This window comes from Littorina saxatilis, linkage group LG11, assembly GCF_037325665.1.
Source record: "Littorina saxatilis isolate snail1 linkage group LG11, US_GU_Lsax_2.0, whole genome shotgun sequence".
Lineage (NCBI taxonomy): Eukaryota > Metazoa > Mollusca > Gastropoda > Littorinimorpha > Littorinidae > Littorina > Littorina saxatilis.
In genome coordinates this window covers 5,011,166-5,038,534 of record NC_090255.1, presented here as the reverse complement: position 1 = coordinate 5,038,534, position 27,369 = coordinate 5,011,166, and the positions used below count along the sequence as shown (strand labels likewise).

Here is a 27,369-nt window from a genome sequence, read left to right as displayed (position 1 = left end):
ACTTGACTTTTTTTTTAATGCGCGAGTTTACTTGCAGGCTTTGATGTTGCAAATTGCCCACTTCCGGTTGATCTCTTTTACTCTTAAACATGGCGGACACGTTAGTATTATTGAAGACCCTTTCGTCTATCTCAAAACATCTTTGTACTAAAGACATTTCTGTCATTTATTTTGACACAGTTTGATTCTGCGATCTTTTCCTTAATTGAATATATCTATATCAACAACTTTCATGATCAATAAGTATGTGAAAGAAGACATTGTGATGGGAAGGATGGATTCCGCACCTCCAAGCTCAAGACTGCACGTTGTGATCAAGTTGCGTTATGTGTCCTCGTTTGCTTATGTGATGTTTTATAAACTTGCTAATGTACGGTTATCTGTGTTTTCAGTAAAAAGCTGCCGAAAGTTCCGGAGACGCTTCTAAAGAGGCGCAAGCATAGAGCCGAGGCTAAAACCAAGGCTCTGAAGGCTGCTGAAGTCAACAAGAAGGTATGCCAGTGCTACTCCTATTTGTTTGTTTTACATGCATGATCAATTAGTTAGTTACCGTTTGATCCTTAACATTTATCAAGGGACTTGCATTTCTCAGGTGTAACAGTGAAGTAACGTTTTATGTGTTAACTTGCTGAAGTTTGCGTTGCAAACGTTCCTCTTTGAAGTCTTTATCAATAATGCTAGTCTTGTGGATGGACTGAGTTTGTTCAGTTTGGTCTTTTATTATTTTATTTTACAGAAGCAGCATCTGAAGAAGGGCATTATCTTCAAGCGTGCTGAGAAATACGTGCGCGAGTACCGTGCTCGTGAGAGTGACCTTCTCCGTCTCAAGCGTCAGGCCAAGAAGGCTGGCAACTACTATGTGGAGGCAGAGCCTAAACTTGCATTCGTCATGAGAATCCGTGGGTCAGTACATGCTAGCTCTTGCATGTCCATGAGCTTTTTTATACTTCATTAGTGTGTGCTTGTTTAAAAGATTTTGTGGGCATCTTGCTAATCTGGATCCTGCCCCTCTATGGAAGTTTGAGACAATGGTTTGGGGGGGGGGGGGGGGGGGGGGTTGTAAGCAGATTGGAGGTAGTTTTTGTGTGTAACTGATTATGATCGAATGGCAAACTCGTCAATAAAGGTTTGAGCATGCAGGAACAATATTAATATTGTATTTGAGTCATTCTTCACTTATCGTGACTATCGCGGTACATCTCGTTCAAAGCCAAAAAACAATAATTTCAGATAATTAAAAAACAAAATCACATCATATCCGTGTTTTATCAATGTAAATGCATCGGTAGAAAATGGCACTATGGAAAAAAAATAATTGTTACTGTGGTTAATTTTGATTGAATTCCGATTTTAGTGCTGAAAATGGCGTCGGAAAATGGGAATGCGTACCCCTACTTCTGTAATCGCCCATTGCAATTAGTTTAAAGATAGCCAAACCCAAATGATTGACTGCATGTGATTGTCCAAGGTTAAAATAAATCAGCGGTATGTTCGAATGCTTTACTCTGCTTGCTTTTTGCCGTAAAATTGGGGTTTGAAATGGAGGTAACCTGCCTTCACGTGGCGTCACAAAATTCCTATCCACAGATTCAGGTCAAGCAGACGACACAATTATTGAACAAACAAAATTTTAATGAAAACTGACAAACATATGAAAGACACTCACATTTTTATTGAAAAACAAGAAATAAAATATTTCCAAAGACTTGTAATGTCTTGATTTGTGCTTGGTGTCACGTTTGTCACTCAGGTTACCAGAGTTTGTTTTTCAAGTTCTGTTTCGGTGATCGACAACTTGGCATGTTGTGAAGGGCCCCGAAACATGCATTATCAAACTCTACCCCAAACTTGATGACGTTTTGGGTCAAAAATAGTCACGTGGTGTGTTTTCTAAACCAAATTCGATGACGTGTCACACAACCGAGAACCAGTGTCTTTAGTTTGGTGCGTTTTTGTTGGACTCGGCCGAAACATCGCTTGATCGCCATTCATTTCGTTTCACAGGGTGCATCGGTAAGTTCACAAGAAGTGTTTTTCATGCTATAGGTAATCTATCTGAAGGCTCTGTTTTTACTAAGAAGCTGTATTTTTTTAATATCAGTCAATTGACCACAAGTGCATTCGAATCCCTGCAGATTTTCCCAGTGTCACTTGTGATGCAGGTAGCAGGGAAACGCAGCGATCAGCGTTGTTTTTGTAGAAAACGTGTTAATTTTTTTAAATTCTGATTATTAAAGAAGAAGGAACTACCAGATACTTTTGTTTTTCATAACTTTTCTTTTATTGCTTTCTTTTCTCTCCCTGTTGTCTTTTTTAACCTGTGTTGTGCAGTGGCGTCACGCATCACACAGGTTACCTTTTTCATTTTATTATCACATTTTCTTTCAAGAACAGACTGTATTGTGTTCTACAGTTTGCATCATTGCAAGGGTATGTGTGTGGAAATCATGTGAATAGTCAATGATAATGAGTGTAAAGAAATCAAGTCTTTGGTGAAAAAAAAAGAAGCCTGGTAACCTGCACATGGCGTCACACTATTTCCTGCCTTGCAACCGTACGAGTTCCACTCATTACCATTAAACATGGTTCATATTGGTAGAAAAAGAAGTACTTCTATCCTATCAATGCTTATTACACAACTTGAGTGATTAAAAGTGGTATATTTCATGCTTTAGTGTCACAACATTATGCAGGTTACCAGAACCATGACCCCCCGACGAGAATGGAGTTTTTATCTAAGGTATCAAAGCTACCAATTTGCTGTTTGCATATTCAGGTAGTTGATGCACATGTCTTCAGATTGGCACTAATTGTTTTATCAGGGTTCGTACAGAGTCCTTGAACCCTGGAAAACTCCTTGAAAATTGGAAAACCTTTTCCAGGCCTTGAAAAGTGCTTGAAAATAGAGTTTTGTTAAATAGTCATTGAAAAGTACTTGATTTTTCCAAATTGTTGTCTATACAGTTCGTCAGCAGCTTGTCTTATTTAAAAAAAAAATGCAACCCCCTTTTTTTTCGTCAAATACAGTACACATTTTGGGAGAATAAAAGATCGAGTGAAAACGAAAGCAGATGAACTATTACTAGTCACCCGTAGTTGCTTCCCTTCCCGGAAGTTGGCAAGGGAAACAACTACGGAATGACTAATAGAAATTCACCAGAAACTTGATGACTTGAAAAACTGAAGGTAAGCTTGGTGCTTTGCATTAATTTGGGGAAAATCATGTCCTTGAAAAGCATTTATTTGGTCCTGGAAATGTCCTTGAAAACTCCTTGAATTGTATCAGCTCTGCCCTGCAGGAACCCTGGTTTTATTCTTATGACAAGTTTGATTTTTGGGGCCAATTCCCCTTTTTTGTCACGATAAGTGAAGAATGACTCATTTGTGGTGGTAATCCTGTCATTCCCAGAATTACCAAGTAGACAGATGGTTTGCAGTTGTCGCATGCAGTATTTTTAGACTTCGGCAGGTTAAATATTTTTTTTTTAAAGGTGACAGGTCCACACCGTCTTACAGTTTCTCGAATTAAGTTGCAAAATAGTGGTGTTCTGTGTCATTATCTAGAGTTTTGTTTCCACTACAAATAGATCCTAGCTGGTCTCCAGTGATGTACATTTTTCTAGCAGCCTTTAGGACAATTGTCCTGAAGACTGAAAATCAATAGGACACAGTGTCCTGAGATTGCAATTTCAATAGGACAAAAACACGACTCGTAAAATCGCATTTAAAAAGATTTTTCAGTTTCCATTCCTCAGAGAAGGAACGTGATTTCTTGTCTTTCAACTCTTTGACTTGGGTTGTCTCTATCGTGCTCGTCGACGTACTTGCAGTTGCACTTTCACCATCACTCTCCACTTCGACGAGTTCGTTCTCGGTTGACGTTGTTGTTGGTTCAGCTGAAGCCACAGTGGCTGGCGAACGCAGCATGGACATCAATGTCTGCTGATTTGTATCTGCTTTGAGCTTTTTTTTCGGACCCATGCCGTTTCTCTTTTGTTTTATTTTTGTTCGAACGCACAACAGTTTTTCTGGATATTATGACGAAAAGTAATGCCTTGCGCATGTGCGAACATGCACGGGTGGTTCCCATTGGTTTAAACGATTTATTGCTGAGCCAATGAATGCACTCAAGGCACCATATGGGTTCGGTTTTCTTTTTTTCTTCTTGATCCAACTTGAGGATAAATTAATTCAAAGAATCAGATCCCATATGGTGCCTCGTTCACTCAACAAACTGGTCACATGCAGTGCATACTTTCGCTTGGCAAAACCGAAACCAGCTTTCCTCACGCAGTGTTTACTTTCGCTTGGCAAAACCGAAACAAGCTTTCCTCTTGAAAATTGAACAGTCTGCATGTCCGCTTCATTGTCATAAACGATCGGACCCTTGACCACTTCTTCTGTAGGTTAATCGGACCTGTGTCCTGCTGGGGTTAAAGCTATAGGTCCTGGGGAAATTGGATCGGTCAGAGACCGGAGACCGATTAAAATGTACATCACTGGGTCTCTGCTGCCGCCTTGGTTTGGTATTGCAAGTCACACTCTGTGCCCGTCTTGTTCGTAGACAGGTCCAATTTCTAAGCTTGCGACATGAAACTTCCACTGTCCTATTCCTTCCCTCGTTCTTTGTGTCGAGGGTTGTTATGTTATGTGGAACAATGATTACAAGTAATGATAGTCGTAAAAGTACTGGGCCAATAGTGTGTGTGATTCTTAGTTAGTATCGAGAGTCTTGGGTTTATTTCCAGTGCCAGATTTACAGTAAGCATAAAGATCTTACTCTTAGCATTGTCCGTGCTGCAGTCTTGGGTTTGGTATTGCAAGTCACACTCTGTGCCAGTCTTGTCCGTAGACAGGTCCAATTTCTAAGCTTGCGACATGAAACTTCCACTGTCCTATTCCTTCCCTCAGACTCTGTGTCGCGGGTTGTTATGTTATGTGGAACAATGATAGGCTTAAAAATAATTGAAAAGCTAATACCAACACTCTGCTGTGAAACAATGATTGTTTGTCATAAAAATGGACGAAAAGCTAGTACCAATCTTTTGTAAAACAATGATCGAGGTATGCAGGTTTTTTTTATTAGCCAGGGCATTTGTACCTGTTCATATATTCCACCAAAGTATTGTCCTCATAATCCAGGAACGACACTTTTTTACCTGGGTTCTTTTGGTGGAATCTGTTTGTCCTTGACTTGTGCTTTGTGTTTGCACATGTTTGTTCAGTATTTACGTTTTGTTGCAGTATCAACGGCATCCACCCACGGCCGCGCAAGGTGCTGCAGCTGTTCCGTCTGCGTCAGATCAACAATGGCGTCTTTGTCAAGCTGAACAGGGCTACTCTGAACATGCTCAAGATCGCCGAGCCCTACATCACATGGGGGTCAGTAGATTGTAATATTAGGAACAGTGAAGACTTTGAATTGCCCCTTCCAATTTTAGTTCACTGCTGTTTACAACAAAGTAGTCTCGAGTTGAGTGTTTGGAAATGCCTTAGCCTGAAGGGTCGGTGTAACGTACACCTCTTCGTATCAGTCTGTCTTGGAGATGAGGACGAAAGTCGGACAGTTGGCCAGAACAGCGCTGTGCTTGTTTCTGGAATGAGGATGCGCTGTTTGGTATAAAACCAAGGCGTGTTAGCCGCGACGGCACTGTAAACATTCCCTCTCTCATGTCGCCATCGGTCCTACCCTTGGTCTCATAACTAGACACGCACGCTGAATAAAAATCGATGTGATTTTCATTGGGAAGTTATGATAGTGCTGTGTTGCAGGTTAGGGATATGGTTTTCATTGTGTGTGAGTTTGTTGTTTGTGTTTTTGTGTAAAGGAGTTGGATCTGTCTCTTCTTCTTTCTTTCTTTCTTCTGTTTTCTGTCCGTTGCACAAATATTTTGGTTTCGTAGCTGCTTTCTGAAGCTTCTTGGTTTAGTTTGATTTCTGTCTGCTACGTCCAAGCAATGAAGATATAAAAGTCTCGTTCGTATGAACTGCAGTGATTTCTTAAGTTATTTCTGAGCTTGGTCATTGAGACAGTTTTATCTTCCTTGTTGTTCTTTACCGTAAATAATTTTTAGTGGGATGAGGGTTTTGCTTTTCTTTGCATACTGTGAAAGTCACCAATTGTGTTTGAATCAGGATAATCTGTATGTGCTATCAACCTATAGCTTTTATTTGCGTTGCATTACGTCTTTTTCTTTTTGGTGCTTTGTCTGCTATTTCTGTTATTGCTGTGTATTGTTGAGAGTAGAAACTACAACCTATGTAAATGTATTTTAAGAGAAAATAGTGTTGGTATTTTGAAAATCGATTTATTGTCCAAGCAGTGATGACAAACTAGTCTCGTTCGTATGATGACTGTGATTATAAGTGGTATTTCTGAGCTTGGACATTGTAAACCCAAGGTGTGCTCTAGCCATGAAAAGTAAGAAAACCTGGAATAAATAATGACATGCAAATAAGATAGTTTTGTCAGGGACTGTCTTTGCCTGGAGACTTAATCAGTTGAAAGCTAGTCTAGAACACTTGAAAATGAACTGTCGGAGATGTAGCTTGTTGCTTGCGTAGCAGAGATCACAGAAAGCTTGGGAGGCGAGATAGTGTGTAGGTATTCCTGGGACTTTCTTTGAGGTCAGTTTACAATCATAACTTCTGATGTGATGGTGTTTGATTCATGGACCAAGCTTTTAAAGTGGTGTGTTTTCATTGTGGCTAGAAGACACTGCTGCATTTCTGAAGTAGTTCGTGTTGAAGTTTTCTTGGTTGTTCTTGAAGCTAGATCTTTTAAACAGTTTGCAAACCGTGAAATTCATCAGCTGGGTTTGAATCGTTCCTGTTTGTGTGATCTGCATATGTCGTCAGCCTATATCTTTCATTTTTCTTCCATCACATTTTCTTTTCCTTTCAATGCTGTGTCTTTTATTGTCATTAGAGCTATGTGCTTTGGGTGGCACCTGGTGAACACTAGTTGGGATTGGCTGCAGATGTATGGTCATTAGAGCTATGTGCTTTGGGTGGCACCTAGTGAACACTAGTAGGGATTGGCTGGAGATGTATGGTCGGAGAAAATGCTGTACACATTTTCCAAGCAGTGATGACAAAATAGTCTCGTTCGTATGACGACTGTGATTATAAGTGGTATTTCTGAGCTTGGACAAGGTAATCACAAGGTGTGTGTTTTAGCCACGGAAACTACAGCAGCCTGGAATAGTTAATGGCATGGTGGTTTCTCAGGTACCGGATTTTCATTGACTGATTGAGATTTCATCAATTGCTAGTAAACTTGAAAATGAACTGTTGAAGATGTCGCTTGGTTCTTGTGTAGCAGTCGAGATCACAGAAAGCTTGGGATCGGAGATAGTGTGTAGGTATTCCTGGAACTTTCCTTGATGCCAGTTTACAATCACAACTTCTGATCAGATGGTCAGCTTGATTCCTGGATCAAGCTTTCGATGTGGTGCGTTTTCATTGTGGCTAGCAAAAGGTGCTGTATTTTTGGTGTATATTGCGTTGAAGTTTTCTTGGGTGTTGTTGAAGCTAGACCTTTGAAACAGTTTGTGAACAGCGAAAGTCATCAAGTGGATTTGAATCTGCAAGAGCATGTCTGTTTATGTATGTGTGCTTTGCACATGTCGTCAACCTATATCTTCCATTTTTCTTGTATCACATTTTCTTTTCTTTTCAGTGCTGTCTTTCATAGTGATTTTTGCTGGGTAGTTTGAGTTGTAGCTTGTGTAAATATAAACCATTGGGACTGGCAGCAGATGTATGTGTGGAGAACGTACTGTACATATTGTCAACTAGATGATTACCTGTTTTGCCGGGTACCGGCTTCGCCGGGAAGATGTAGAGCCGAATACCAGGTTGCGCCTGGGACCCGGCTTTGCCGGATGTACGCCAGCGCACGAAGGAAAGGAGATAAACGTGCAAAACACTGGAGACCTTCTAAAAATAGTAACGTGCAGTGACCTTCTAAAAATAGTAACGTAGTAACGGGAATATGGATTGACGCCACACTGAGGAAGGGAGATAATCGCGGCTGAAAACACTGGAGAAGATAAGGAAGAGTTACTGGTAGTGGATCCGACAAAAACAACACAAAAAAAATCAATTCAGCGCGCACAGCGCTGCGCGCTGAGAGCACGTGTTGAGATATCTCATCGATGAGGTTGTGTCCGGGGTGTAGCTGAATACGGTGTCCAAATTTGAAAAAGATCCACCGAGAACTTTGGGCGTGCATCGCGAACAGACAGACACTAGTCGTATATATATATATAGAAACCGGTTTGATGGTCCAAGCAATGATGACAAAATAGTCTCGTTCGTATGACGACTGTGATTATAAGTGGTATTTCTGAGCTTGGACAAGGTAATCACAGACCTGTTTACCAGTACGATTTGGGCGTATTTTGTACGCCAAATTTGTATCAGTACGCATAATACGCGACACACGCACAAAATACGCATAAGAAAAAGTCTAGAATACGTTTTCCGGTGTTGGTGTGCTGATTACGGGATGGTACAACTGATACCGGTTTCGGTCTAAGGGAGATAACCATGACAGCGAATCTTCAGCTGTGGAAACCTCGTTCAGTTGTTGGCACGTCTGGACAATCGTGGGCCAGTGCTGATTACGGGATGGTACAACTGATACCGGTTTCGGTCTAAGGGCAGGGATGTTGCTACAAATCCATACCTATAGGACAAATGTCCTGAGTTCTTCAGCATCAATAGGACATTTGACTGCTTTCAGAAAGTCTAATAGGACATTATGAATTTGCGCCAAACAGCTTATAACACATTCCATGGAATTTTTCCAAAGTCATGTGCCCACACATACACACACCCGCGCGCGCGCGCTGTAGTACACACACATAATATAGCAAATACATCAACACAGTGTGTGTATAATGTTGTATTTGTTTAGTTTCAAAGAAACCACAACAAAGAAACCAACATGAACAACTTCAGAGCTCTTACTTTGATTTACAAACTGCATGATTCGGATAAAAGTTGAAAAACAAAATGATCGGTTTGATCTAATGCTGATCTTTTGCAGGCTTTAGGTTTTTTTCAGCGGCATAATTCAGTGCTTCGTCTCGTATCGAAAACAAAAGCAGACGACAAATTTAGTCAGTTGGAGTTGTCTCCCGTACTCCTGCAGCATGCACTGATCTAAAAATAATCCACTATAATAGACGGTTATACCCAAACGGCGCATACCGCAAACGGTTTGGGAATTCCCGACAAAAGAAAAGATCCGCACTGGCAACTCCAGTGTCAGCTGAACACGAGAGCGTTCGGTCTTTTAGAAGATTTGTATCTTGAAATGAAAATTAACGAATATCGCGCTGTCCGAAGGAATGGAGTACATTTTGTTCGTCCTTTACACCCAACCCATCCCTTCAATTGCCGCTCACCACTTTCTCTCTCACCACAGCTTCTCCGACGACAACCAACTCTATCTCTCTGGACCTATCTCTGACCTCCCTCGCCTCATTGCCTCCACCCAGTCTTGTATCACCGACCTCAAGGCGTGGATGGACCTGAATAAGCTGAAGCTTAATGAGGAGAAAACCGAAATGATTCTTGTCTCTCCTAAAAAACATCTCAATCATCCTTCTCTTCCCTCGTCTGTCGATCTCAATGGTTCTTCTATTGCTCTTTCTCCTGCTGTCCGCAACCTAGGTGTCACTCTTGACCAGTCCCTGTCCTTCCATCAGCATGTTGCCAATGTCTGTCGCACTTGCTTCTTTGAAATCCGCCGCATCTCCTCCATCCGTCATCTCCTCACTGAGGATGCCACTAAAACTCTGCTCTGCGCCTTTGTCCTATCCCGACTCGATTATTGCAATTCCATTCTATCTGGCTCTCCCAACTACATCATCGAAAAGCTTCAGCGTGTTCAGAATCATGCCGCCCGCCTCATCTTTCGTTCTTCCAAGCATGACCACATCACCCCTCTTCTTCAAACCCTACACTGGCTGCCTGTTCAACAGAGGATTCAGTTCAAGATCTCCACACTCTGCTTCAGAAACTTTGATCTATCGTCCCCTAGCTATCTTTCTGACCTTCTTGATGTCTACTCCCCCTCTCGCTCCCTAAGATCCTCCGCAGACACCCGCCTTTTTAGGATACCATCAGCACGCACCAAAACATATGGCCAGCGCACCTTCTCCTACCAGGCCCCATCCATCTGGAACCAACTCCCGCATTCACTCAGGCACTCCACATCTATGCAATCATTCAAAACCTCACTCAAAACACACCTCTTCCCTCACTAGTCCGTTAATGACCACACATCACCCTCTCCTGCTGGTCCTTGATCTGTCTCTTTCTTTCTCCTTCTTCTTCCCTTTCCAGCTCTATTCTTCTTCTCTCAACAAACTTTATGTATCCAATACTTTATTTATTTATTTACGACTGTTTTTCCGTCTAGAATGCATGTGCCTGTAGTTGGTATGAGTGAGTGCGTCGCGTTCTCGCTGTGCGCCTGTCTGCGAGTGTATGAGTCCTTGTCGATTTGTGTTTCGTATAATGTTCACTATGTATTTTATATTTTGTAAGCGCCTAGGGCTATATTTAGATTAGGCGCACAAATGTTCATAATAATAATAATAATAATATCGGACAATGACCACGCTCAGGCTAAAACGATAGGACATCTGACCGACATGCGGCAATGTGAATCGGACATTTGGGGATTTTCATCGATAAATGTCCGATGTCCGACGCCTAACGACATCCCTGTAAGGGAGATAACCATGACAGCGAATCTTCAGCTGTAGAAACCTCGTTCAGTTGTTGGCACGTGCGGAAAAATGTGCCAGTTTCGGATGACTCGACCAAGTAAGCCAGGAATTGTAGAGTCTTCTTTGGGAAAAAGTCATGCACACTGCAAGTACTGTAAATCGGATTTCTCCGTTGCCCATGCCGGGAAATATGACATCGAACGACACTGCAGAGAGAATCTTCTCGTGTGTCACAAAGAACAAAACAAACCAGAGGGCCTCCTTATCAGCTGAAACTGTTGACAGCCTATTGGTGGTAAAGAGCCTGGTGAACCTCATGAGCGGAACTACAGCTCAGTGCAGCTGACCAAGCTGAAATCATCATACTACAACTTGCTGTCGAAGAAACCTGACTAGACTAGACTCAGTACCGCTGCATACTACAACTTGAAGAACCCTGACTAGACTAAGGGGCTCAGTGGAAAAAATCAGCTTGTAATGGATTTTAACCACCAGCAGATCTTTATCGGTTTCCCTTTGTTGATTTTGTGTGTGTCACTTTTGTGAGAGTAACACTAACAGTATGAAGACAACAAGATTAACTTTTGAGCAAAGCCAAAGGGGAGAAGACTGAACAGATGCAGCTGTCAGTGGCAAGTTCATCTTTTCATTATCAATCTGTTTGGAAGACACTGGTTATAATGCTACAAACTGGCAGGTAAATACAATTGTTTTATCCCTGTTGTATTGGAAGGAGTTAAATTCTGAAGGTGTTCACAAGACATGCAATTCTTACACAAACACGTTTGCACCCACGCGTACATTTTCCCTAGCCCATATATGGCTTTGCTTGCAAAGTACACCAACTTTTTGAAAAATACACTCAACTTTTTTGGAAAGTACTCTTGCCTCGGGTTTAGGGTAAACAGGTCTGTAATCACAAGGTGTGTGTTTTAGCCACGGAAAGTAAGACAACCTGGAATAATTAATGACATGCAAAATAGGTGGTTTCTCAGGGACCGGTTTTGTCTGGAGACTTGTGTGAGCTGTAGCTTGGTGCTTGCGTAGCAGTCGAGACCCCCAAAAAGTTGGGAGCTGTAGCTTGGTGCTTGCGTAGCAGTCGAGACCCCCAAAAAGTTGGGAGATGTAGCTTGGTGCTTGCGTAGCAGTCGAGACCCCCAAAAGTTGGGAGCTGTAGCTTGGTGCTTGCGTAGCAGTCGAGACCCCCAAAAAGTTGGGAGCTGGGATGGTGTGTAAGAGTTCGTGGAAGCCAGAAACTTTCTTTTAGTCAGTCATGTGTCTTTCCTAGTCATTAGAGCACTTGAGGCGCAGCTGGTGTAAACTGTAAACCATTGGGATTGGCTGAAGATGTATGTTTGGAGAAGATACTGTACACATTTTCAAACGCGTTTTGATGTTCCAAGCTGTGATGACAAAATAGTCTCGTTCGTATGACGACTGTGATTATAAGTGGTATTTCTGAGCTTGGACAAGATAAATCGGGATGTGCAATTATTTAATAGATGATGGATAAACATTATGCTTGTTTTTTGACAACTGATTGCATGCAGACAACTGCAGTTCTTCAATTATGATGGCAATGAAAGGACATGGTCTGCATGGGCCGGTGTGTCTACTTATCACATTTAGTGTAAGGGTTGGTTCCAGCCCCATAACTTATCACTAATACAAGGGTACCTGTGATGAGAGAACACCCTTGGGACCTGCAAACAGTGACCCAAACATGCTGTTATCCTTTCAAGGTATAGTTTGAGTCAAGAAAGTGACCCAAATATGCTGTTATCCTTTCAAGGTATAGTTTGAGTCAAGAGAGAAAGGGGCACAAGAGTGTGTCCTGATCGGATGGGTTTCACAGCTTATTTTGGTCCTCATTCCCGTGTTATCCTGGGTGTATGTATTACGGTAACAAGATGTGGTTGTATGTGTGCAGCGTTCCCAACCTGAAGACGGTGCGAGAGCTGGTGTACAAACGCGGCTACGGCAAGGTTGACAGGCAGCGCATCCCCCTCACAGACAACGCCATCATCGAGAAGCAACTCGGTAAGTTCTCAGCCTGGGATCTTTGCTCTTTCAGTTCAGTGGAACTCCCCTTTTAAGACCTCCATAGATCGGAGACATTCAGATCATAAAAGGAGGGAGTCTTAAAATGGGGATACATTTACAGGGGTAATGAACAGAAAATCTATTTAAATAAAATAAATTTAATATCATATTCTTACTCCGAATCACATTAGCATTGAGTCACCTGAGATGCTTATCACTGAAAAACGCTTACCCGGCTAAAGAATTTAAAGGGAAGCAACCCCATCACCAAAACGAAAGTGAAAGTAGCTTTGGTAATGGGCCAGTACACCGGGAGTTACCTCCCATACGGGTGTATGCCACGTCACTTCCTCTAGGAACACGTGCCTATTATCATACGTCTTTTTCACCTCGGAGAGGACGGTTCACTTTTTGACGCTCTGTGGCTGACCTTGTGTGTTTGAGTGACACCCGCCGGCCACGTTACCCAGCTTGTCTGCTCGCCTTGCCTACAGTTTGGTGAGCTCGTTCCCGTTTGTTGTTGGTTGTTTGCGCTGTTTCGTTACTGTACGTTGTCCGTTTTTTACGGACTTGTGTGTCAGTGACTTGCGTGTTTCGCCATTTTGTTGTGTGAGTTAGTTAGCTAACTCGTGTGACTTTGCTAGTAGCTCTGCGTGCCCTCTTTCTGTTTGGGCAAGTGTAGCTTTAGTATTTTGTTGACGCGTAAGCGTGTGTGTTTACTGTGTTTTCAGTCGTTTTGACTTACGTTTCAGTAAATCTTTTTACTTTGCCACGTGTTGTTGACGTTTGTGTCAGTGTCTTGCGTGTCGCCATTGTGTTGTGTGAGTTAGTTTTCTAGCTCGTGTGACTTTGTTTGTAGCTCTCCGTGCCTCTGCTTGTGGGGCAAGTTTAGCTATAGTATTTTGTTAACGCATCAGTGCGTGTGTTTACTGAATTTTCCAGTCGTTTAGACTTATGTTTCAGTAAATTTTTTCGCGTTGCCACGTGTTGTTGTCAACATGTCTGATTCAGACAAGCGCCGTGGCAAGTCGGACCCCAAGGGGAAAATTAAGGCTAAGTCTTCCTCTTCCAAAGCAACGTTACTTGTTACAGACCAAGAGCGTAACACTTTGTTGGCTGTACCAATTTCGGCGCCTAGCGCTGTTACTACTTCTGCTTCTTTTGCGGCGCCTAGCGCTACTGTTACTTCTGCACCTGTCTCTACATCGGAGACTTCGTCTTCTTTGTTAGCACCTGGACAAGGTGCGTTGGTTTCCTCTCTGTTAAAGTCACTGGTTCCAGAAATCCGCAGCTTGGTGCAGGCAGAATTTCAGCGTTCCGTCGCCAGCAGTTCGGCGTTTCCGGCATCTGGCAGTGACGTCCGGGCATTGGCTTCCGTGTCTTTGTCCTCCACTTCCGGCTTGGAGCAGCGTCCTCCCTCTTCAGCGTCGGTTGGTAAGCAGAGCTGGTCCGATAGCCCTCGTGAGGCGCCTGGACGTTCTCCTTCGGGGGACAGCTCTTTCGCATCGGGTCACGACCGATACCTTGCTGATCTTTCATTTCCGGCGATAACCTACGAGGCCCCGGACTTGTTCGAACAGCGGCGGCAGTCGGTTTCGACTGCCGCATTTCCGGCACTTGCCGGAAGTGATGATCCGTCCGCTCCGGCACGCTACGGCGGTCGCGGCAGGATGGAGTATTCACTGACTTCCGGTCCTTCCGGATCGCGAAGTCAACCAGTGCAGTCTTCACTTCCGCATTTTGCGGTTCCGTTGACTACACTTCCGGTTTCGGCCGGAAACGCTTCTTCCTCTTCTGGTGGTTCCTTCCGGATACCAGATAGTGGATTACAGCGTGCGCCTTCCGGCTTTCAAGCGCCTAGGCTTGAGCAGGCATCACTCCACTCAGTCGGGGGAGTGACGTCAGCTCATCCAGCTCCGGTTTTTGCGGATGGTCGTCCTGCTTACCCTTTACCTTCACAGGGTTTTGGGCGGCAGGATGACGTTAGTGCTCAGGCTTTTCCGGTTTCCGGTTTGCCAGGGCATGCTTCTGCTTCCGGAACTGGTGACTTCGGTCATGGTTCCACGTGTGACTATTCTGATGCTCCATCAGTGGTCAGCGAGGAGTCGCGGGGCGTGTTTCCGTCGAAGCTCAAGTCTGTTCTTGACGTCGCGGCGGAAGTAACGTCTCGTTATTTTCCTGAAGGGGTGGTGGCTGCGGACTCTTCCGCATCATTCGTTCCTTCTGCCATGGCGGACTTCCGGCCGGCACAGGAGGATGTTTCTTCCTTCCGGTTCGCCGAGTCTCCGTCAGTGGCTTACCAACTTTCGCATTCACTGGTTCGTCCAGCACATGCGGGGAGTGGTATTCGGCCAGTGCCTGTTCCGTTACTGCTTCCTTTTGGTCCAGTTCCGGAATCAGCTCAGCAGTGGGTGGCTTCAGCTGCCCAAGCCTCTTCCTTCGTGCCTACGGCCAATAGGAAGCTTGGCATGCCCAATCAGAGCCAGAATTGGCTGGCGTCTTTTGCACTCCCTAGGGCTACCCTTCCGGTTTCCCGGGAATTGCTGCCTCTTCTGACTAAACCGATCAAGCGTGATTCGGTTTTGCCGGTTTCCGAGGCTTCCCTCCTCTCTGCTGAGGAGGTTGGACGTCGGCAGATCGAACTGTCCTCCATTGCGGAGACTCTCGTTCGGGCTCTGTCTCGGGCATTGACCGATTCGCTAGTTCCTTTCACTCTCAGTGAAGAACAGAATGCGGACGATGTCTCTGCGCTTTTGACCGCATTGGCCAAGGTCAATGAGGAACAATTGCGTCTTTCCTCCCTGCAGTACACCCAAGCGGTACTCTGCAGGAGGGATCTCTTCCTCTCGCAGTCCCAATTCACGGAGCTGGCTACTAGGGAGACCTTGAGAGTCTCCCCGGTCTCAGAGGAGTCTCTCTTCTGTCCGCTGGCACTGGATGCCAGACAGAAGGAGATTCAGTCAAACAAGGACAGTCAGTTCCTTGACTACACTCTGAAGGGGGTGAAACAGTCTCAGCCTTCTAAACAGAAGCAGGCTCAGACATCGTCTAACCCCAAGCCAGCTCAGAAGCGGCAGGCTTCGCCGGCCGCTCGTGGTGGGAAGAAGAGGACGGCATCGGGGAGGGGGCGTGGCGGCTCTGGAAGTAAGCCACACCCCCAATGAAGCGCTCCCGATCTCACCTCCCTCCCGCCCTCCACCTTGGTGATGGCGGGAGGCCCCTCCCGGGCACTTTCTCGTTGGATGTCGGTAGTAGACAGCCAATGGATTGTGGGAGTGGTGAGTTCGGGCTTCCGTCTACTCTGGCGGGAGGAAAAGGCGCCTCTTACCCGAGTGCCTCCGCGGTTCAAGCCCCCCTTCTCGCAGGAAGCACGTTCCGTCTTGCAGTCGGAAATTGCCTCCCTGGAGCAGAAGGGCGCGGTGGAGAGAGTTCGGGTCCACAGCTCCCTGGGATTTTACGGGCGTCTGGTCGCTGTTCCCAAAGCATCAGGAGGATGGCGTCCCGTGTTGGATTTATCTCTCCTCAATACTTTCTTGAGGGAGATAAAATTCAAGATGGAGACGCCAGCCTCTGTCCGAGACTCTCTCCGCCCAGGAGACTGGGTGACCTCGATCGATCTCACGGACGCATACTTTCACATTCTTATGCATCCGACCGACCGGAAATGGCTTCGTTTCCGGTGGGGAGATCAGATCTACCAGTTTCGCGCACTCCCTTTCGGGCTGTCTCTCGCACCGTGGATTTTCACCATGGTGGTGAGACAGGTCTGTGCACTGGTGAGGTCCCAGGGTATCCGTCTGCGGGCTTATCTGGACGACTGGCTCATCATGAACCAGTCCCAGAACGGCTGTTCGCAGGATACCCTGACGGTTCTTCGAGAATCCAACTGGTTGGGGTTCTCGATCAACCGGGTAAAGTCGGAGCTGACCCCGTCACAGACATTCACTTATCTGGGGATGTCTTTCGACACGGTCGCTTGGACTGTCCAGCCTTCTCAGAGAAGGGTGGACAAGCTCCAAGCTCAGATTCGCTCCACTTTACCTCTCCTGATGGCTTCCATCCGCTCGCTCGCCTCCATCTTGGGGCAGATGGAGTCTATGGCTCTTCTGGTTTCACTGGGCCGGGTCCACAAATGTCCGCTTCAGTTCGCGCTGAAGCCGTTTGTGGACTCTCCTCTGGTGGACTGGGACGCCCTCATCCCTTTGCAGGGATGGTTCCAGTCTGCGACCCTTCCGTGGTTGCACACGGAGTGGGTCTGCAGAGGTGTTCCGATCGTCGTGCCCCTCCCCGACCTGGACCTCTTTACAGATGCGTCCAGGGAGGGTTGGGGGGCACATACAGATCTTCAGACTCCTCCCTTTCCGTTACTCAGCCGAGTAATCCGGAAAGCGGAGATGGAGGAGCCGGCCCTTCTTCTTCTGGTCGCTCCTCTGTGGCCGTCGCAGGTCTGGTTCCCAGATCTTCTTCGGCTTGCCCAAGGGCCCCCCATTCCTCTCGCACTCGTGCGAGGGGAACTAGTGCAGCCCCGAACAGGCATTCCACACGAGGAGCCCAGTCTTCTGAAGCTTCACGTGTGGAAGTTGTTCGGGACTCGCTGAAGCGCTCTGGGGCGTCGTCTTTGACTCTGGACTTGGTGGCTCGCTCGCATAGAGCGTCCACCTCTTCAGTTTATGCTTCCCACTGGAAGGCATGGACTGCCTGGTGTTCAGCTAGAGGGGTGAGTTCGGTGGCTCCGCGCTCTATTCAGGTCGCTAACCACCTCTCTTTCATGTCTTCACAGGGCGCCTCAGTCTCCTCGTTGAGGGTCCGGCGCTCCGCTATCTCGGCGACTCTTCAGCAGATTGGTCGTTCTGTTCGAGTCCGGGGCGTTATAGCTGCAGTCATTAAAGGGGCTGCTCTTAAGGAAGCTAAAGCTCGTTTGCCCGCTCCCAAGTGGGACTTGTTTTTAATCCTGGAATTCCTTCGTTCTGCGGATTTTGAGCCTTTAAGCGAGGCCAGTCTGTTCAATGTCACTCGCAAAGCGCTGTTTCTCCTTTTGTTGGCTACGGCCCGACGGGGTAGCGAGGTCCACGCCCTGTCGGGTCAGCCTGGAGATATCTCCTTTGAGCCGGACGGTTCCGCATCTTTGCGTTTCCGGCCTGATTTCCTGGCCAAGAATCAGTCTCCGGGGCAGGCCTCTCCGCTGGTTAGAGTTAAGGCTCTGACCAGCGCGTTGGCCCCGGGTGACCCCGATTCGGTCAATTGCCCTGTGAGGGCACTTCGTCTGTACTTAGCCCGGACTCAGCCGATTCGGTCTAGTTCTCAGAAGTTGTTGTTTATCTCTCTCCTTACTAGGCGCGAGAAAGATTTGTCGAAGGTAACGTTGGCCCGGTGGGTGTCCTCGCTCATCAAGCAGGCTTATGAGTGGAGGCGCACAAAGAGGGGGGGGGGTTATGCCCTCCTTGCCACTTGACTCGGCCCGAGCCCATGAGACGAGGGCGTGGGCATCCTCTCTGGCAGTTCTGCGCTCCAGACGTCTAGAGGAGGTGCTGACAACTGCGTATTGGCGTTCCGAAGATGTTTTCATAAACTTTTATCTTCGGGACGTCACAGCTCTTCGACAGGATGGCTCCAGAGGCCTTCCAGCGCTCATAGCAGCAGGCCAGTTCCTGTCCAGAACTTGATGGTGAGTTTTGATTCATTTCTAGCCCACCGCCTTGTTGATGTTATCTGCTAATGTGATTCGGAGTAAGAATATGATATTAAATGGAAAATTTCCTAAATAAATTATCATTTAATTAATATACTTACCCGAATCACATACTGTATTCCCTCCCACCTGCCCCGCTTATGGTTTTAAGATTTTTTAAAGCCGTATGTTAATAGGCACGTGTTCCTAGAGGAAGTGACGTGGCATACACCCGTATGGGAGGTAACTCCCGGTGTACTGGCCCATTACCAAAGCTACTTTCACTTTCGTTTTGGTGATGGGGTTGCTTCCCTTTAAATTCTTTAGCCGGGTAAGCGTTTTTCAGTGATAAGCATCTCAGGTGACTCAATGCTAATGTGATTCGGGTAAGTATATTAATTAAATGATAATTTATTTAGGAAATTTTCCATTAAAACACACACAGAAACACAAGGTCTTAGAGGGGTTTCTACTGTACTCCAAAGTGGGATCTTTGGTCTTTCAGTATGAGGGCTGGCTATGTGTGGTGATAATGTGGACATTCAGTAGAGCTGAAAACAGTCCCAGAGATTGTTATTGCTGGAAGCATACGTCTGCTAACTTCTTGATGCCATTTGCAGGGAATATGGATGGAATGGTATGCCCAACTGGATCCCAGATACCTGCGTGGGTATTTTTAGAGCAAGTAGTGCTTCAACCAGCCTCTTGGTGTCGGTTGAGCCCTAACTGGTAGTGCCTGTTTGGTACTTATACTCCTGATTTCAGGAACTATGGAGATTGTAGGCATTGTTTGTATTGACAGCCTCTTGGTGTCGGTTGAGCCCTAACTGGTAGTGCCTGTTTGGTACTTATACTCCTGATTTCAGGAACTATGGAGATGGAAAGATTGTAGGCATTGTTTGTATTGACAGCTTTGATGATGAATGCTTTACCGCCCCAGTCTGATTTTGTCTGACTGATTGGAATATATCTGACAAAGCTTTTACCTACTTGTTGTTAGCACAGTGGAACCCCTTTAAGGACTGCTTGTAAGAATTTTCTGTTTAAAATGTCTGTAAATTTACCTCCATTATAAGAACTGATTTTTTCATAAGGTGCCTTAAAAAAAAGGGGGGGGGGGGGGGGTAGTTCATGCACAGCTAATTTCTTGGCTGCACCAGTGTTGTTCCCAGGCCTTGGTCTTCCATCATTTGCCCATACTTTTGTGACCCTAGGCCGGTCGACTGACTGATAGCTTTGACATGTAGGACGCCTTTTGACACATTTTTTGCGGCCAGGGCATATGGACTGATCTATATTTTGAATGTAGGTCAACTGACCTATTGCCCTCTGTGTCTGGGAACAACAGCACAGATATTTCTTGGCTGCTTGTGTGAAACTGTGGTTTTATTTGCAACACGCAGCAATGACATGTTGTTGGATGCTTACAAGATTCTCTTTGTGGTGTTGCAGGAGGCAAGGACATTCTGTGCATGGAGGACCTGATCCACGAGCTGCTGACCGTGGGTGAAAACTTCAAGGCCGCGTCCAACTTCCTGTGGCCCTTCAAACTCAACACGCCCAACGGCGGCTGGAGGAGAAAGTACAACCACTTCAACGACGGTGGTGACTTTGGATTCAGGTGGGTTGTTTAGCAAAGGATTATTTTCTATTCACGACAGTGTCGTGTCTTCAGTCACACACGCATTGGTCTGACACCTGGCTGGTCTTAGGACAGTGTTGCTCCCAGACTCGGAGGGCAATAGTTGGAAGAGGATTGAAACTAAGTATAGGTTCAAATTTCCTTGCTTTCTCTGTTCATGTGTATTGCTTAGACTTGGTATTGACAGCTTTGATGATGAACGATTTACCGCCCCAGTCTGATTTTGTCTGACTGATTGGAATATATCTGACAAAGCTTTTAATAACTTATTGTCACTAAAGTGGAACGTCACTAAAGTGGAACCCCCTTCTAAGACACCACCACACCACCACCACCACACCACCATCACATCACACCACCACACCACCACACCACCACCACCACACCACACCACCACCACCACACCACCACCACCACACCACACCACACCACCACCACTCACACACGCGACCAGACCAGGACAGACAGAGAGAGAACTAGTCGCGTAAGGCGAAATTACTACATTTAGTCAAGCTGTGGAACTCACAGAATGAAACTGAACGCACTGCATTTTTTCACAATGACCGTAGTCCACCGCGTGTGCATAACGGAGTGAAACTGACGAGCCTGTTCAGCGCGGTTGTGGTTTCGCTGTGCTACAAAAAACCGGATATGACATCAAAAGTATTTATCAAAAAAAACGTCCGGGGATATCATTCCCAGGAACTCTCATGTCAAATTTCATAAAGATCGGTCCAGTAGTTTGGTCTGAATCGCTCGACACACGCACAGACACACATGCACATACATCACGACCCTCGTCTCGATTCCCCCTCTGTTTGTGTGACAGAGCAGAAAAGAAAACTTGAATGAGACGAGAACAGAACTTTTTGGGGTCAATTTTTATTTTCTGGGCAAAGATGGAAATTTGTCTCTGGCTCTTTATCGCAAAGAAAGTATTATCAATGTGTAGAAAAAAGACAAGATAAGTAGAAATAACACAGAAAGATGGAAAACACATGCAGTATGTGTGAAAACGATTTTTTTGTTTTGTTTGTCTGTTCCTCGTTCCATGGCTGGCAGTCACTATGCTACCCCTTTTATCTGTCCACCTGCTGCATTGTTTGTCTGTTCCTCGTTCCATGGCTCGCAGTCACTATGCTACCCCTTTTATCTGTCCACCTGCTGCATTGTTTGTCTGTTCCTCGTTCCATGGCTGGCAGTCACTATGCTACCCCTTTTATCTGTCCACCTGCTGCATTGTTTGTCTGTTCCTCGTTCCATGGCTGGCAGTCACTATGCTACCCCTTGTATCTGTTCCTCGTTCCATGGCTGGCAGTCACTATGCTACCCCTTTTATCTGTCCACCTGCTGCATTGTTTGTCTGTTCCTCGTTCCATGGCTGGCAGTCACTATGCTACCCCTTGTATCTGTTCCTCGTTCCATGGCTGGCAGTCACTATGCTACCCCTTGTATCTGTTCCTCGTTCCATGGCTGGCAGTCACTATGCTACCCCTTGTATCTGTTCCTCGTTCCATGGCTGGCAGTCACTATGCTACCCCTTGTATCTGTCCTCGTTCCATGGCTGGCAGTCACTATGCTACCCCTTGTATCTGTCCTCGTTCCATGGCTGGCAGTCACTATGCTACCCCTTGTATCTGTTCCTCGTTCCATGGCTGGCAGTCACTATGCTACCCCTTGTATTTGTCCTCGTTCCATGGCTGGCAGTCACTATGCTACCCCTTGTATCTGTCCTCGTTCCATGGCTGGCAGTCACTATGCTACCCCTTGTATCTGTCCTCGTTCCATGGCTGGCAGTCACTATGCTACCCCTTGTATCTGTCCTCGTTCCATGGCTGGCAGTCACTATGCTACACCTTGTATCTGTCTGTTCCTCGTTCCATGGCTGGCAGTCACTATGCTACCCCTTGTATCTGTCTGTTCCTCGTTCCATGGCTGGCAGTCACTATGCTACCCCTTGTATCTGTCTGTTCCTCGTTCCATGGCTGGCAGTCACTATGCTACCCCTTGTATCTGTCTGTTCCTCGTTCCATGGCTGGCAGTCACTATGCTACCCCTTGTATCTGTCTGTTCCTCGTTCCATGGCTGGCAGTCACTATGCTACCCCTTGTATCTGTCTGTTCCTCGTTCCATGGCTGGCAGTCACTATGCTACCCCTTGTATCTGTCCTCGTTCCATGGCTGGCAGTCACTATGCTACCCCTTGTATCTGTCCTCGTTCCATGGCTGGCAGTCACTATGCTACCCCTTGTATCTGTCCTCGTTCCATGGCTGGCAGTCACTATGCTACCCCTTGTATCTGTCCTCGTTCCATGGCTGGCAGTCACTATGCTACCCCTTGTATCTGTCCACCTGCTGCATTGTCATCTGACCAAAGTTTAATGTCTGTTGCCGTTCAAGCTTTGATGATGAACCATTTACCGCCCCAGTCTGATTTCTGTGACTGACAGGATGTTCTGATGAAGCACAGCAAATTATCTGACACAGAAACTTCATTGGTTCAGCTGTTCAACAGTTAAAAAATGTTTACAAAAACTTGCATAATATCATATGTTGGTTTAAAACTAAACTGTTCAGCTATTTGTGTGTGTTGATAAGAAAAAGCAATACTAAGGAAATTCACCTGCATTCTAAGATTTGTGTATTGGCACTTCGATGCCGGTTAACTTGCAAATTTGCCTGGTGAGGAAGATGCTAATAATCATTGATCATCCTCCAGAATTGGTGAAAAGTGGGTCCCATGTTATGCGTATAATTTATTTCTAACTAAGAACTTAAAGCTATAGATGTTGATTTGGATAATAAATGATTTTTCACACATCATCTTGGTCTGCCGGGAAAATGTCCGGTGCACCTTCACATATTGATATGTTACGTTTGGAACATATACAAGAATTTACAAATACATTACTTGCGTAACATCAAAACCAAAGAATGTGATATGGATTTGAATGAATTTACACTCTTAGAAATTATTGTACAAATCATATCTAATAATCAAAGCTTTAAAGATGAATGATTTACCGCCCCAGTCTGATTTCTGTGACTGATTGGATGTTCTGACAAGGCACAGCAAATTATCTGACAAAAAAACTACATTAGTTCAGCTGTTGAAGAGTTTAAAAAAAAAAAAGAGAGATAAGAGACTTGCATACTATGTCGGACTCCCCGTGGGTTGGGGGAAGAATTTACCCGATGCTCCCCAGCATGTCGTAAGAGGTGACTAACGGATTCTGTTTCTCCTTTTACCCTTGTTAAGTGTTTTTTGTGTAGAATATAGTCAATTTTTGTAAAGATTTTAGTCAAGCAGTATGTAAGAAATGTTAAGTCCTTTGTACTGGAAACTTGCATTCTCCCAGTAAGGTAATATATTGTACTACGTTGCAAGCCCCTGGAGCAAATTTTTGATTAGTGCTTTTGTGAACAAGAAACAATTGACAAGTGGCTCTATCCCATCTCCCCCCTTTCCCCGTCGCGATATAACCTTCGTGGTTGAAAACGACTTAAACACCAAATAAAGAAAGGATACTATGTTGGAGATTTCCAACTAAACAGTTCAGCTATAGATCATTAGGTCTGTGTTGATAAAAAAAAAAAGAATGTGACACGGATTTGAATGAATTTACACTATACAAAAAAATATTGTAAAAATCATATCTAATCAAAGCTTTCATGATGAACGATTTACCGCCCCAGTCTGATTTCTGTGACTGATTGGATGTTCTGACAAGGCACAGCAAATTATCTGACAAAGAAACTACATAAGTTCAGCTGTTGAGTTAAAAAAAAAAAATTGAGTTGAAGACTTGCATACTATGTTTGAGATTTACAACAAAACTGTTCAGCTATAGTGTGTGTTGATAACAAAGGAATGATCAGGGAATTCACTTGCATTCCCAGCTGTATAAATTGGCACTTTGATGTCGATTAAATTACACAATTGCCTGGTGGGGATGGAAAAACAATCTCCTGAAATAATATTGATACGTTACGTTGGGAACATCACAAGAATGTTAAAAATACAATACTTGTGTTACATGGAAACCAGAGAATGTGACACGGATTTGAATGAATTTACACTTAAAAAAAACTTTTAAAAATTATATTTAATAAAGAAAAGTACATTAGTTCAGCTGTTGAAGAGTTTATAAAAAATAAATATCAAAACTTGACTAAATGTAAAAAGAGATAAGAGACTTGCTTACTTTGTTGGAGATTTACAACTAAACAGTTCAGCTATAGGTCATTGGGTGTGTGTTGATAAAATACAAAGAAATGGTCAAGGAATTTACTTGCATTCCCAGTTTTGTGAATGTGCACTTTGATGTCGATTAAATTGCACATTTGCCTGGTGAGGAAGAATAGACAACCTCCTGAAATGATATTGACAGTCTGATTTTTATGACTGATTGGATGTTCTGATGAAGTAAAAAAAATACTGTCTGATGCACAAAATTCATTATGTAGTTCAGCTGTTGATATGTTGACATTTTAGCTGTGCATGTCGTAAGAGGCGACTAACGGATTCTGTTTCTCCTTTTACCCTTGTTAAGTGTTTCTTGTATAGAATATAGTCAATGTTTGTAAAGATATTAGTCAAGCAGTATGTAAGAAATGTTAAGTCCTTTGTACTGGAAACTTGCATTCTCCCAGTAAGGTAATATATTGTACTACGTTGCAAGCCCCTGGAGCAAATTTTTGATTAGTGCTTTTGTGAACAAGAAACAATTGACAAGTGGCTCTATCCCATCTCCCCCCTTCCCCCGTCGCGATATAACCTTCGTGGTTGAAAACGGCGTTAAACACCAAATAAAGAAAGAAAGATTTTAGCTGTGCAATATTTTGTGCACAGTGGAACCCTTTTCAGACCAACAAGAATTTACGAAAATCATCTTTTAAAAAGGGAATGTCTTGTGTTTCTGTAACGCCCCTCGCTAGTGACTGGCCTGTAATGTAGGGGGAAAGTTTGACTCACTAAATGCAAGAGTATTCACTCTTTCACAACCTTAAAAACAGGACCGTTATTTTTGAACACATACTGATATCACATATTGAACGTCACAAGACGTTAATAATTCATTACTTGCACAACATGGAAACCGGAGGATGTGACACGGATTTGAATGAATTTAAACTCAAAGAAATTATTGTAAAAATCATATCTAATCAAAGCTTTAATGATGAACAATTTACCGCCCCAGTCTGATTTCTATGACTGATTGTAAGTTCTGATGAAGCACAGCTGTACTGTCTTGACACAAACGACATTAGTTCATCTGTTTACGAGTCAAAATGAGTTAAAGACTTGCATACTATTTTGGAGATTTATAACTAAACTGTTCAGCTATAGGTGTGTGTTGATTTATAAAAAGAAAAAAAAAAGGAATGGTCAGGGAATTCACTTCTCCTGAAATAATGTTGATACATTACGTTTGTCCCGCAGTGGGGCACTGCGGTTATGAAATTAAAGGCCCCTCCTGTTTTTGGAACCGCAGGAGCTTTCTCGTTTGCTGTTAGGTAGATTTTTGGTTCCTCTTTCCTGTCATGCTCTCTTTTTCTTCATGAATTCTTTTCTTTTTTCTGCCTTCTTGCTCATTCACCTGTATTTTTTCCAAAAATCTCTTCTCTTGCCGCTTGTCTCGCGATTCATGTATAGTTTAATCTGTTAGTGTTCTGATGTAAGTCCAGCAGTAGATAGGTTAAGCCTATTTTAACATACTGGAAACTGGTAATCTTCCAGTAGGTATTAATTTAGTTTTACTAAAGCCTGCTGGGACACAAGTAATGGGTTAGTGCATTTGTAAACAGGAATCGCTTGACAAGTGGCTCCCTTCACCCCCCCCCCCCCCCCCCCCCCCCTTCCTCGTCCTGATATGGCTCTGCGTAGTCGGCTGGACGTTAAGCAACAAATAAACAAACAAACAAACAAACATTACGTTTGGAACATTACAAGAATTTAAAAATACATTACTTGCATAACATGGAAACCAGAGAATGTGACACGGATTTGAATGAATATACACACAAAGAAATTATTGTAAAAATCATATCTAATCATCAAAGCTTTAGTGATGAACGATTTACCGCCCCAGTCTGATTTCTGTGACTGATTGGATGTTCTGATGAAGCACAGCAATGCTGTCTGATGCTGAAAATACACTAGTTCAGCTGTTGATATGTTGACATCTTATCTGTTCAACGTTTTGTGCACAGTGCAACACTCCATTTCAGACCTAAAAGAATCGACAGCAAAACAGCACACAATAAACGTTTTCCAGAAATAGTCAGGATTTTTGTGGTGGTCTGGTAGAGGTAGAGTAAGACCTTGGCCTTTACCTTGGCCAAGCTTTTCACAACATCCGGAGCATGTTCTTCGCTTGTGATCAGCTTTATCCTGCGATCAGGACTAACAACTATGATGTGTATGCCATGAAGCATGCGCTAAATATGATACCATTTTCTTTTGAAAATCAGCGTTCACCATTTCATCGGAGTTCACAGGTTGTTGTGGGAAAGGATCGCTGGCACGTATTGATCGCTCACAACGTGTTTTGATCGCTCACAACGTGTTTTGATCGCTCACAACGTGTATTGATCGCTCACAACGTGTATTGATCGCTCACAACGTGTTTTGATCGCTCACAACGTGTATTGATCGCTCACAACGTGTATTGATCGCTCACAACGTGTATTGATCGCTCACAACGTGTTTTGATCGCTCACAACGTGTTTTGATCGCTCACAACGTGTATTGATCGCTCACAACGTGTATTGATCGCTCACAACGTGTTTAGATCACTCACAACCTGTATTGATCGCTCACAACGTGTATTGATCGCTCACAACGTGTATTGATCGCTCACAACGTGTATTGATCGCTCACAACGTGTATTGATCGCTCACAACGTGTATTGATCGCTCACATCGTGTATTGATCGCTCACAACGTGTTTTGATCGCTCACAACGTGTATTGATGGCTCACAACGTGTATTGATCGCTCACAACGTGTATTGATCGCTCACAACGTGTATTGATCGCTCACAACGTGTATTGATCGCTCACTTGAGGTCTATAAGTAAGCACATGTTTTGCAAACATTGATTGTTTTGCGTGTTTGTTCCTGGGATTGCTGGCTAAACTGTACGCTCTATGTTGCAGGGATGACAAGATCAATGCTCTGCTGCGACGGATGACATGAGCACAAGGACACCCTCAAATGATTCGTACCAGTTATCTGTCTGCAAAAAAAAATAAAAGAAAAAATCCTG

The 27,369-nt window shown here is 44.5% G+C and overlaps 2 protein-coding genes and 7 non-coding genes across 9 annotated transcripts in view; all 9 read left to right on the top strand.

Annotated features, from left to right (window-relative positions):
• LOC138979463 (F-box only protein 16-like) overlaps window positions 1–27,338 on the top strand; it is a 52,742-nt gene extending 25,404 nt beyond the window's left edge. Inside the window, exon 9 of the transcript XR_011460043.1 lies at window positions 24,690–27,338. The gene's annotated coding sequence lies outside the window, so the exon portion shown is untranslated. The remainder of the gene's footprint in view (window positions 1–24,689) is intronic.
• Window positions 49–27,369, top strand: LOC138979465 (large ribosomal subunit protein uL30-like). The gene is made up of 7 exons (XM_070352185.1): window positions 49–100; window positions 393–492; window positions 737–903; window positions 5,245–5,382; window positions 12,679–12,788; window positions 19,912–20,080; window positions 27,260–27,369. Exons 1-7 carry the CDS (start codon window positions 90–92, stop codon window positions 27,297–27,299), a joined length of 735 nt encoding a protein of 244 aa, XP_070208286.1. The 5' UTR covers window positions 49–89; the 3' UTR covers window positions 27,300–27,369.
• LOC138980951 (small nucleolar RNA SNORD31) lies at window positions 19,371–19,438 on the top strand. The gene has a single exon (XR_011460517.1). It is a non-coding gene; the product is annotated as a small nucleolar RNA SNORD31 (small nucleolar RNA).
• On the top strand, window positions 20,289–20,356 carry LOC138980953 (small nucleolar RNA SNORD31). Its single transcript, XR_011460519.1, has one exon. It is a non-coding gene; the product is annotated as a small nucleolar RNA SNORD31 (small nucleolar RNA).
• Window positions 22,501–22,566, top strand: LOC138980946 (small nucleolar RNA SNORD31). Its single transcript, XR_011460512.1, has one exon. It is a non-coding gene; the product is annotated as a small nucleolar RNA SNORD31 (small nucleolar RNA).
• On the top strand, window positions 23,102–23,169 carry LOC138980940 (small nucleolar RNA SNORD31). The gene has a single exon (XR_011460506.1). It is a non-coding gene; the product is annotated as a small nucleolar RNA SNORD31 (small nucleolar RNA).
• On the top strand, window positions 23,766–23,833 carry LOC138980942 (small nucleolar RNA SNORD31). The gene has a single exon (XR_011460508.1). It is a non-coding gene; the product is annotated as a small nucleolar RNA SNORD31 (small nucleolar RNA).
• On the top strand, window positions 25,271–25,336 carry LOC138980948 (small nucleolar RNA SNORD31). Its single transcript, XR_011460514.1, has one exon. It is a non-coding gene; the product is annotated as a small nucleolar RNA SNORD31 (small nucleolar RNA).
• LOC138980937 (small nucleolar RNA SNORD31) lies at window positions 26,162–26,227 on the top strand. Its single transcript, XR_011460503.1, has one exon. It is a non-coding gene; the product is annotated as a small nucleolar RNA SNORD31 (small nucleolar RNA).